The following is a 12,954-nucleotide window of genomic DNA, read 5'->3' as shown; positions in this document are numbered from 1 at the left end:
AGAAAAAGAATTCCTCTTAGCCAAACCACAAGGGCAGCAAGTAACACACAGACACAGATATATATATATATATATATATATATATATATATATATATATATATATATATATATATATATATATATATATATATACACACACACACACACACACAACCCCAAATCCAATGAAGTTGGGACGTTGTGTAAAATGTAAATAAAAACAGAATATAATGATTTGCAAATCCTCTTCAACCTATAGTCATTTGAATACACCACAAAGACAAGATATTTAATGTTCAAACTGATAAACTTTATTGTTTTTGTGCAAATATTTGCTCATTTTGAAATGGATGCCTGCAACATGTTTCAAAAAAGCTGGGACAGTGGTATGCTTACCACTGTTTTACATCACCTTTCCTTCTAACAACACTCAATAAGCATTTGCGAAATGAGGACACTAATTGTTGAAGCTTTGTAGGTGGAATTCTTTCCAATTCTTGCTTGATGTACGACTTCAGTTGTTCGGGGCCTCCATTGTCGTATTTGGCGCTTCATAATGTGCCACACATTTTCAATGGGCGACAGGTCTGGACTGCAGGCAGGCCAGTCTAGTACCTGCACTCTTTTACTACAAAGCCATGCTGTTGTAACACGTGCAGAATGTGGCTTGGCATTGTCTTGCTGAAATAAGCAGGGACGTTCCTGAAAATTACATTGCTTGGATGGCAGCATGTGTTGCTCCAAAACCTGGATGTAACTTTCGGCATTGATGGTGCCATCACAGATGTGTAAGTTGTCCATGCCATGGGCACTATAACACACCCCCATACTATCACAGACGCTGGCTTTTGAACTTTGTGCTGGTAACAATCTGGATGGTCTTTTCCCTCTTTAGTCCAGAGGACACGACGTCCATGATTTCCAAAAACAATTTGAAATGTGGACTCATCAGACCACAACACACTTTTCCACTTTGCATCTGTCCATTTCAAATGAGCTCTGGCCCAGAGAAGGGGGCGGCGTTTCTGGATGTTGTTGATGTATGGCTTTTGCTTTGCATGGTAGAGTTTTAACTTGCACTTGTAGATGTAGCGACGAACTGTGTTAACTGACAATGGTTTTCTGAAGTGTTCCTGAGCCCACGTGGCAAGATCCTTTACACAATGATGTTGGTTTTTTATGCAGTGGCGCATGAGGGATCGAAGGCTATGGGCATTCAATGTTGGTTTTCGGCGTTGCCATTTACGTGTTTTTAATGAAAGACGTGCGGATGGGTCCGCGTGTCGGGACGCAGCCGGCGCGGTGCGGCGGCACAGGAAAAACACCTCCGTGTTGATAACGATTTGTAAAATCCAGGCGGCTTTTGATGGCTTTCAGTGGAGTGAGTATATGAGAAATTGTTTAACAGCTGGATATGTTCCAACTTGTCCTTAAGGCTTCCAACAGAGGTGTTTTTCCTGTGGCGGAGCGTCGCGGCGGCTGCAAGCCGACGCGCGGATCCGTCCGCACGTCTTTCATTTAAAAAATCTCCTTTAACAGTGGAATATCTGGATAAAATGCTGAAGCCGACTTCTTCTGAAAGTTCTCTGTTCTCTCACGACGTCCTGGATCAATAGAGCCTGAAATGTGGAGGTTTTCAGCTTGAAACAGGCTGATGACGCCGCCTGAGAGCGCTGTGCGACGTCTCACACTGTGGGAAGTCCTTAAAGCGACAGTGTCACCTCAAAATCTCTCATCAGCTGTTAAAATTTTCACTGAAAACCATCTTAATTTTTCGAACCATGTCCACTTCGATGTGTCTCACAGGTTTAGAAAAAATTTTGATCAAACAAAACGCCAGTCTCTCAGCAACTTCTCAGACAAAGGAATTCCGACGAGGGGCTGGACGACTCCTCCCACAAGGAGTGCTCACAGGCGAATGACGTCACCGACAGGCGTGGAAAAACTCACGCATGCGCACGAGGGTTCAAGCATGTCTGACGTAAAAACATATGAATGAAATCCATATAGTTTTTGAAAAAAATAAAAAGGACCTATACTTTATGGACAGACCTCGTATATATATATATATATACACACACTCAACAAAAATATAAACGCAACACTTTTGGTTTTGCTCCCATTCTGTATGAGATGAACTCAAAGATCTAAAATTTTTTCCACATACACAATATCATCATTTCCCTCAAATACTGTTCACAAACCAGTCTAAATCTGTGATAGTGAGCACTTCTCCTTTGCTGAGATAATCCATCCCACCTCACAGGTGTGCCATATCAAGATGCTGATTAGACACCATGATTAGTGCACAGGTGTGCCTTAGACTGCCCACAATAAAAGGCCACTCTGAAAGGTGCAGTTTTATCACACAGCACAATGCCACAGATGTCGCAAGATTTGAGGGAGCGTGCAATTGGCATGCTGACAGCAGGAATGTCAACCAGAGCTGTTGCTCGTGTATTGAATGTTCATGTCTCTACCATAAGCCATCTCCAAAGGCGTTTCAGAGAATTTGGCAGTACATCCAACCAGCCTCACAACCGCAGACCACGTGTAACCACACAAGCCCAGGACCTCCACATCCAGCATGTTCACCTCCAAGATCGTCTGAGACCAGCCACTCGGACAGCTGCTGAAACAATCGGTTTGCATAACCAAAGAATTTCTGCACAAACTGTCAGAAACCGTCTCAGGGAAGCTCATCTGCATGCAAGTTTTAGATCTTTGAGTTCATCTCATACAAAATGGGAGCAAAACCAAAAGTGTTGCGTTTATATTTTTGTTGAGTGTATATAATCTTCATCACGTTTTAAAATCCACATATTCATTTGGATAACTAACTGCAAACACAATCAATTAACCAATTATTATTTGACAATTAAATTAATCGACCCCTATTTTGACGACACTCATTTTTAGTATATTAATATCCAGAATTTCTGATTTCAGCTTCTTAAATGTGAATACTTTCTGGTTTATTTTACAAGTTTATTTACTCCTATCTAGTAGTAAACTGAGTATCTCTGTGTTATGGACAAAATAAGATATTTGAAGGCATCATCTTGTACTGTGGAAAACATTGATTGATATTTGTTACCACTTAGGACATCTTATGGACCTAACAGCTAATTGATTTGATGAATCTGTTTTTATTGAATGATTGATCATGAAAAGAATTGTTTGTTGCAGCCTTGGATATTGACAATCCATCCAAATAAGCCATCAATCCATTATCTGATATTTGCACAGTTAACTTATCTTAAAAAATAAAAATAAAAAAGACACTGCCAATGCTGTTTAATCCAGACTGATATTGATTCAGGGCTGTTTAAAATCAGTCCAAAACAGCTAGCTAATATCTGGTTTCACACATTTCAATTCCTCTTTAAAACAGCTTTAAACAAACCCACCACTTTAAACCAGTCTATATTTGATGAAAAAGCATTTAAAACCAGGTTATTATTAATTTATCCAAAACGTATGTCATGATACACATTTTAATAGATTGCACTTTGAAAATTTTGTATAAATAAAAAATTAATTTTCAGCTCGTTTTCGCACTGGATTTCCTTCATATGTGGGCTGATGTTAGTGCGTGTACCTGACATATGACCATTCTAAAAGTTGGTACACTCCCCATTCATGGCCATAAATCATTCAAAATTCATAATCCTGATGTGGACATTTACCACCCCCCTACAAGTTGGACAAAGATAACTACATTTAGCAACCCTTAGTGGTTGTTTGAGCTGCCCAGTGTATATAAATCAGATCATGTTGTTTCCTGATAAATTATTTTAATTTTATCAAATAAATGGCAAATTATAATTGACAGTTTAAAGTTTTATCTCTAAAAATCAGTACAATATGATGAACTTAACCACCTCTGCCCAAGGTTTATCATATTATCATATACCTATAAATGATACGCCAATATGATTGGATAAAACACTAAAGAATAAATAGCAATACACCCTTTTCGCGGACGCGTAATATTTTTCATACCACCTGAGTAATCAGCTAATCAGGTGTCACATACAATTCTTTCCGCCTCGCTTAGAAAACAGCGCTTGGAACTTGAGGTGGATATTTGATGAAAGAAGCAAAACATCTTCGCAATTTATGTCGATATTTTGATTAATTTCTTCCTTTACAGCAGCTTCATTAAACAAATGTACTCGAATGATTATCAGCACGACGGTGAGCTTACAGGCTAACCTCCGCTAACACTAGAAGACAGTTGCTAGTTATGGCTTCTGAAACAAGGGAGAAAAAAAAAAATGAAAGCACAGTTCAGCTGAAGCATTAGTGGACGAAAAATATTCTGTCTGTTAAGAGCTTCACCTCTTGTTCCACGTGTGTATTTCCCACCGGTGTCATGTACGTTTACTAATGCTTCAGCTGAACTGTGCTGTTTTTTTCTCTCCCTTGTTTCAGAAGCCATAACTGGCAACTGTCTTCTAGTGTTAGCGAAGGTTAGCCTGTAAGCTCGCCGTCGTGCTGATAATCATTCGAGTACATTTGTTTAATGAAGCTGCTGTAAATGAAGAAATCAACACAAATTCATCAAAATATCAACGTAAATTGCGAAGGTGTTTTGCTTCTTTCATCATCCATCAACCTCAAGTTCCAAGCGCTGTTTCCTAAGCGAGGCGGAAAGAATTGTACGTGACACCGGTCAGCATCACCACAATTGCTCTCACTTTTTCCGATGCGCGAGCTCGGTAAGCGCCGCAGCGGGCCACTCACACCGGCCCCCCGTCTGCTGTGCCGAGCTGCATGCAGCATTCAGGTCCAGAGAATACGCTCGCTGTTTTGATGCGCAGCGCCTGCTGCATGGTCTTGGTAATGCAGCCGCAGAGCTCTGTGGCCATGACTTCGATTCTTTGCGGGTCCCGCATCCGTACCCCCAGAGGCAGTGAGCGAAGGGAGAGCACGCCCATTGTGTTCTGCGTGCATTTATCATTTATATGTAGGTATATGATAAAATCGTTATCAAGTTGTTTTACCAATGAATATGGCTTTATACACAAAGGGTGTATGGTTTTCTGAATTGTGTATAAAGCCATATTCATTGGTAAAACAACTTGATAACTGATAATACCAAGTGATATTGAGGCAATGACTGGATGCCTTTGGTACTCGGTCTCTTTGTTGAATCCTTGGGTACCACTGCAATGACTTTGTGTCATCTGAGTAGGTGAGAACCAGAGTCTACTATCCCACAGATTTCAAGTTTTTAGAAAAGCGGGTTCAAAGTTCCTATCTTCTGTATATTCAGGTGTTTCCCAGATATTTTTTATATTTATGCCTAAAATGAGTTGACAATGCATTTGGAAAGTATTCACACTTTTTCCACATTTTGTTATGTTACAGGCTTAATAAATAAATGGACCATATAAATTTTTCCCCTCAAAATTCTACCCACAACACCCCATAATGACAACATGGAAAATGTTTTTTTTTTGTTGTTGTTTTTGCAAATTTATTTTAAAAAAAAATCACATGTACATAATAAGTATCATAGCCTTTGCTCAATACTTTGCTGATGCACCTTTGGCACCAATTACAGCCTCACATCTTCTTGAATATAATGCCACAAGTTTGGTTCACCTATCTTTGGGTAGTTTTGCCCATTCCTCTTTGCAGCACCTCTCAAGCTCCATCAGGTTGGATGGGAAGCTCTCCAGAGATGTTCAATCAAATTCAGGTCTGGGTTCTGGCTGGGCCACTCAAGGACATTCACACAGTTGCCATTAAGCCATTCCTTTGATATCTTGGCCTTGTGCTTCGAGTCATTGTCCTGCTGAAAGATGAACCGTAGCCCTAGTCTGAGGTCAAAAGCGCTCTGGAGCAGGTTTTCATCCAGGATGTCTCTGTAGATTGCTGCATTCACCTTTCCCTCAATCCCGACTCGTCTCCCAGTTCCTGCCTCTGAAAAATGTCCCCACAGCATGATGCTGCCACCACCATGCATCACTGTATGGATGGTGCCTGGTTTCCTCCACACAATTCCTGGCATTCACTCCAAAGAGTTCAATCTTTGTCTCATCAGACCAGAAAATTTTGTTTCTCATGGTCTGAGAGGCCTTTAGGTGCCTTTTGGGAAACTCAAGGCAGGCTGCCATGTGCCTTTTACTAAGGAGTGGCTTCTATCTGGCCACTCTACCATACAGGCCTGATTAGTGGATTGCTGCAGAGATGCTTGTTCTTCTGGAAGGTTCTCCTCTCTCCACAAAGGAATACTGGAGCTCTGACAGAGTGACTATCGGGTTCTTGGTCACCTCCCTGACTAAGGCCCTTCTTCCCTGTTCACTCAGTTTAGACAGGCAGCCAGCTCTAGGAAGAGTCCTGGTGAATCTGAGCATCCTCCATTTATGTATGATGGAGGCCACTGTGCTCATTGGAACCTTCAAAGCAGCAGAAATGTTTCTGTACCCTTCTCCAGATTTGTGTCTCAACACAATCCTGTTTCTGAGATCTACAGACAATTCCTTTGACTGCATGCTTGGTTTGTGCTCTGTCATGTACTGTCAACTGTGGGGCTTTATATGTAGACAGGTGTGTGACTTTCCAAATCATGTTCAAGCAACTGAATTTACCCCAGGTGAACTCCAATTAAGCTGTAGAAACATCTCAAGGATGTCCAGTGGAAACAGGATGTACCTGAGCTAAAATTTGTTCTTAATGGCAAAGGCTGTGAATACTTATATACGTGTGACTTCCTAGTTTAGTTTTTATTTTATTATTATTAATATACTTGCAAAAATCTAAAAAAGATCAACTTTTTTCACATTGTCATTATGGGGTATTGTGTGTAGAACATCTCCAGAATGATTAGTGGAAACAGGATGCACCTGAGCTCAATTTTGAGCTTAATGGCAAAGGCTGTAAATACCTATGTACATGTGATTTCTTAGTTTTTTTTATTTTTAATGTATTTGCAACCCCCCCCCCCCAAAAAAAAAAAAATCATATTAACATTATGGGGTATTGTGTGTACAATTTTGAGGGAAAAAAAATGAATTTCATCCATTTAGGAATAAGGCTGCAACATAAAATATGGAAAAAGTGTAGCACTGTGAATACTCTCCAGATGCACTGTGTATTAACATTAAATATATATGTTAAAAGCATAGAAAAATATTTACTGAGAAGAGAGACTTGATAAATTTATAGTAGGTAGTAGGTTCAAGTACTAACAAATCCGGAAAGTCCTGACCTGTTGTTGACAGATTGGAACACAGCTGCATGCTTGGAACCATTCTTTCAAGCAGCTGACCACTCCTGCCTGCCTATAGATCTGCCAAGCCTTTATAATGAATTGAATCAGTGAACAATTTTTATGAGAAGTCTTAATTCAAAACCATGTTATATTAGGGTGAAAAAAAACAAAACTTTTTGCACCATCCAATCTTGTGCATTGTGTTAAAAGCAATCTCTGTCACATATGAAATTCAAACAGAATAAATCTTTGGAATTTAGAGCATATAAAAATCAAACAGGTAAGTCAGCAACTTCTACCCAACATGTAGTTAGTAGGGGCTGCTTCCTTCTGTTCCTAGTTCCACATGGAAAACAAAGTGAATTCCTGCCACCTATTTTCAAGAAACGCTCAATTTTCAAGAAACAACTCAATTTTCAAGAAACGCTAGACAGTAGCCTCTGGTTCTCAGCTATACTTGATTGACTTAAAGCAGCGTTTCCTAGTCCTAGTCCTTGGGACCCAAATCACTGAACATTTTCTATTTGTCCCTGAACTGATCAGAGCAGATCAGCTCAGTCAGCTGCTGATTATCTGAACACACCTGACTGAGCTGATCTGCTCTGATTAGGACCAGGATTGGATTGGGAATTGGATTGATTAGGATCAGGATTGGGAAACAATGACTTAGACTAAGATAAGAAGTATCATTTGCATTGTGAGGGAGCATCAGCTATGACATTCTGGCTATGTGACACGTTTCTCTGAACATGATCCAACGTGTAGTTGTGTCAGTGTTAAAGATCCCCAAGAGCTAAAGAAGGCCAAGGGAATGCTCACATTTAGCCTGACTGCAGTAGACAGGTGCTTCTCTGGAGAGGTGGTAGTTGCCTGCCTGGGTGGTTGCCGTCTAGGATCCCAAGCCATGATATTGTATGGTGGATGCAGTAAAGTCCACCACCAAGGCATGACCTGACTTTTATGTTGGCCAACATTCCACATCCAACATGGCAGCAGATTCTAAGTTTCATGAAGCAGTATTGAACAAATATGATACTTTGATGAGACTAGCAACCATGCATGTGCCTCCCCATCAGGGAATCACTGCCTCTGAAGGATTTTGCTTTGGTGTGAGTTGTTGCCATGTTTTCTTCGGTTTCATTCCCCATCAAATCATGTGACCACTCAGTGTTTTCTGATTAACACATGGATACTGACAAATATAAGAAGCAGATCAGCGGTGCTGAGAGAGCAAAGGGTCACCACGCACATGCTTCAAAATATCAGACATGTAGAAAAAAGCTTTACAGGCTTTTCAACAATCAAGACAAAATATCTAAGCTTATTTAAATAAAATCAGACATTTTTCTATGTATGAGCTTGGGGCCAGAAATCTGACCTTGACCTCTGACCTTGAGCACTGACTACTGACACTATACTTCTGTGGCCGATGGAAAGACCCCTGGGAAACAGCTGGTATACTTAAATATCACAGACCCCGCCCACCCTCTCAGTGTGTGTGTGTGTGTGTGTGTATCTGTCTTACGTGTCTTTCAGTTCATCTATGAATGTCTTAGTGAAATTTTTGATCTGGTCGATATAGTAGCCGGGAGGTTTTCGTCTGAGGGCGACACTCTCAGATGTATCCAGAACAAAGAAAAGGTCCACAGGACATTCTGCTCACGAAAAAAACAAAGAAACAAAGTCAGTGACAGCCATCTGTGAAGAATCCATCCATCCATCCATCTATCCATCCATCCAGTCTACAGCACAGTGGGCCCCCACAGGTCACCAGGGGCCCTCTACAAAGACCCAAATCAAGCCAGTTCAAACAGGTACAGACCTGTGACCTGTCAGTCCCTGACTGCAGGTCTCAGGTGTTCACATGATTCACAGCACTGAGAGGTCTGAGACCAACACTGCTCTCACACTTACTGCTCTGATTTCATCTGGACGCGCCTTTACGCACATCTGCACTATCAAACTCTGCCCTGTGACTCGATTGAACATACAAACATGCCATTAATACAACATACTACAAAACTGTAGCATCTTTTCAAACAGCACAGGAACTTACCCGCAAATTTGGGTCTCTGGAGCTGCGTCTGCGCTCCGACCAAGGCGCACAAGAGCGCAAGGAGACACCTCAGAGTCCCCATGATGATACGGCTAAAAACCTAAACTGAAAACACAAAGAAAACACAAGTCCCCGCTCCCCTGAAAATAAAAACCCGCCACAGAGAACCTTTCCAGACCCTAACCCGGTATCTCGAAACAGATTCGGTGTACTTTAGGTGATCCAGCGGCTCCGCCGCAGCTTGACCAAGACGAGACCGGGAGCGCGCGGAGGAGCACCAGAGCGCGCGGCGAGGGAGAAGGAGGAGGAAGAAAATTAGGAGGAGGAGTTCGCGCACTTTCTTTGGCAGACCAGCACGCGCACAGCCCCCCCCTCCAAAAAAGTTGATATGATCTGCGCGATTCCTTAAAAGGAGCACTTCCATCCACGCCAGAGAATAAACAGCCTGAGGAGGATGCAGGGTGAAAGATGCAGAGTGCTGCCCGACACATCAAAGCTTATATTTCTGATTTTTATTTTATTTATTTATTGAAAAAAGTGTCAGCAGAAAACTGGGGGCGAAAGTGATTTTGCGAACATGTGCAATATTACAAGGACTCATTTTCACACGCAGAAACCCAAAACTGAGTGGACGCACATTCAGTGCTTGTGCTTAATGAAAAACAGACGTACATCTTGCAAACATTTTGTATTCTCTTTCTTGAAATGTTCCCCTGTTCTGTGGAAGAATAGTGTGGGTGGAGCTTCAGTACATCTGGTTTGGTGCGCAGACACGACCTGAACATAAAAGCAAGGCAGAGGAGGGGATCGGGAATTCTTTCCTTTTTCATGGGAACCCCCCCCCCCCCTTTTTTCATGGGAACCCCCCCCCCCCCATTTTTTCCTTCTTACAGTAAGAAAGGAGGAGACAGAGCGCCACCAAGTGCTCCAGATGGAGTGGTTTGAGAGAGGAGGGGTGTTGGTTTGGCAGGGTGTGGATGTGGGTAGATGTTGCACGGTTGCTATGTACGTACATGTGTGTTCTTCAACTGTGGGCCTACAGAGAGGATCTGGCCCACACTCACATTTTCCACTGAGCTCACTGTTTAAGGGAGAAAAACTTTCTCAGAGTGGAGAAGCAGGGGGGTGGGCGTAAGAGTGGGGTGGGGGGGGGAGGTTGGAAAGGAGAGAAGGGGAGGGTGACATCTGGTAATGATCTGTGTTTATTAGCTCGCTTTCCTTGTAAATCTAGTGGATTTTTGGCAGCTTTGGAGGCACAAATAAATCAAGAAAGTTGCACCAACACAAACTGGAACTAGCGCTTTGAGGCTACAGTATCTCAGTATCAACTACCATCAGGATTACATTACCCAACTAACAGGGCACTCAGAGGGCACATGCCTCTGCCAAGGTAGAACAATCCTGGAATTATGCATCAGGATGTTTGCAGTGGGGCAGCACAGTGGCTTAGTGGTTAGCACTGTTGCCTCACAGCAAGAAGGTCATGGGATTGATTCCCATCTGTGGCCTTTCTGTGTGAAGTTTGCATGTTCTCATGTTTGTGTGGGTTCCCTCCATGTGCTGAGAGCACAATATCCCCCGCTGGCAAATGCTGCTTTGGTACAAGGGCTTTCTACATTCTGATAACATTTCAAGGACTTGTACCAAGTTTAATGAAATTCATCCTAAATATGTGAGGAGTCGATTTCAGAATGCAAGCAGCAAGTCACGAAATAGACCCAACTTGAGTGATATGATAATATGCATAATACAAACCTAAAGCAAGGACTTGTACCAAGTTTCACAAATTCCTCCTAAAAATGTAAGAGGATTTGATTTCAGATTGCAGGCACCAAATGATAAAACTGACAGAGACTAGATTTGTTAATCAAGGGCCATAACTCTGGGAAAATGGGCCCAACTCAAGCAATATGATAATATGCATATTACCCACCTATAACAAGGACTTGTACCAAGTTTAAAGAAATTCCTCCTAAAAGACTATGGCTGCCCACTGCTCCAAGTGGTTAGATTGGGTCTAACTGTAACTAATTAGGAAGAATTAAATGTACCGCACAAACTGTATACATTGTGTATGTATCCATGTATACTCAACAAAAATATAAACGCAACACTTTTGGTTTTGCTCCCATTTTGTATGAGATGAACTCAAAGATCTAAAACTTTTTCCACATACACAATATCACCATTTCCCTCAAATATTGTTCACAAACCAGTCTAAATCTGTGATAGTGAGCACTTCTCCTTTGCTGAGATAATCCATCCCACCTCACAGGTGTGCCATATCAAGATGCTGATTAGACACCATGATTAGTGCACAGGTGTGCCTTAGACTGCCCACAATAAAAGGCCACTCTGAAAGGTGCAGTTTTGTTTTATTGGGGGGGGGGATACCAGTCAGTATCTGGTGTGACCACCATTTGCCTCATGCAGTGCAACACATCTCCTTCGCATCATCCATGAAGAGAACACCTCTCCAACGTGCCAAATGCCAGCGAATGTGAGCATTTGCCAACTCAGGTCGGTTACGACGAAGAACTGGAGTCAGGTCAAGACCCCGATGACGACGACGAGCATGCAGATGAGCTTCCCTGAGATGGTTTCTGACAGTTTGTGCAGAAATTCTTTGGTTATGCAAACCGATTGTTTCAGCAGCTGTCTGAGTGGCTGGTCTCAGACGATCTTGGAGGTGAACATGCTGGATGTGGAGGTCCTGGGCTGGTGTGGTTACACGTGGTCTGCGGTTGTGAGGCTGGTTGGATGTACCGCCAAATTCTCTGAAACGCCTTTGGAGACAGCTTATGGTAGAGAAATGAACATTCAATACACGAGCAACAGCTCTGGTTGACATTCCTGCTGTCAGCATGCCAATTGCACGCTCCCTCAAATCTTGCGACATCTGTGGCATTGTGCTGTGTGATAAAACTGCACCTTTCAGAGTGGCCTTTTATTGTGGGCAGTCTAAGGCACACGTGCACTAATCATGGTGTCTAATCAGCATCTTGATATGGCACACCTGTGAGGTGGGATGGATTATCTCAGCAAAGGAGAAGTGCTCACTATCACAGATTTCGACTGGTTTGTGAACAATATTTGAGGGAAATGGTGATATTGTGTATGTGGAAAAAGTTTTAGATCTTTGAGTTCATCTCATACAAAATGGGAGCAAAACCAAAAGTGTTGCATTTATATTTTTGTTGAGTATGTACAACAAAAAAGTTCCTTCGATAGTCATAAAATGCACCATCACATTGTAAAAACAAAAGAAAAACAATGATCCAGAATCTACATCTGGAAACTGATAAACATGAAAAGAACATAATGAAGTCTTTCTCATGGTAAATTTAGCTATTCCCTCAAATCTCATTCCTCTCAGCTGGAAAACATTTGAGAAATTCTGCAGAAGTGAGAGAATACAGTCTTTGGATGTGGTGATAAAGATTCTTCAGGCTTTCGTAAGTGAGTGAAACAGCTGGAATTGTTTTTATTGAATGGTTCCACTATTGATGATCAGTATTTACCCCTTTGAGCAAACCTTATTTGACATAAAAAAAAAAAAAAAAAAAAAAAATGTTGCATTGGTAAATAAACAAATATTCCCAAATCACAGAATATCCCAGAGAGTTTTGTTATGTCAGCCATCAAATAATGGGAAAAGTGTAGCAAAGTATGGTTAAATGAGATGAGGGAAG

At 41.7% G+C, this 12,954-nt stretch overlaps 1 protein-coding gene across 1 annotated transcript in view; it reads right to left on the bottom strand.

Annotated features, from left to right (window-relative positions):
• Positions 1-9,542, bottom strand: part of col6a1 (collagen, type VI, alpha 1) — a 102,639-nt gene extending 93,097 nt beyond the window's left edge. Inside the window, exons 1-2 of the mRNA XM_034182703.1 lie at positions 9,263-9,542; positions 8,732-8,861 (exon numbers count right to left, since the gene is read on the bottom strand). Of these exons, the coding sequence (XP_034038594.1) occupies positions 8,732-8,861; positions 9,263-9,344 (212 nt within the window). The 5' untranslated portion in view covers positions 9,345-9,542. The remainder of the gene's footprint in view (positions 1-8,731; positions 8,862-9,262) is intronic.
• Positions 9,543-12,954: the final 3,412 nt, after the last annotated feature.

Source organism: Thalassophryne amazonica, chromosome 12, assembly GCF_902500255.1.
Source record: "Thalassophryne amazonica chromosome 12, fThaAma1.1, whole genome shotgun sequence".
NCBI classification, from domain to species: Eukaryota; Metazoa; Chordata; class Actinopteri; order Batrachoidiformes; family Batrachoididae; genus Thalassophryne; species Thalassophryne amazonica.
Note: the sequence above shows the minus strand (reverse complement) of the source record. Positions and strands in the feature narration are given on the sequence as shown.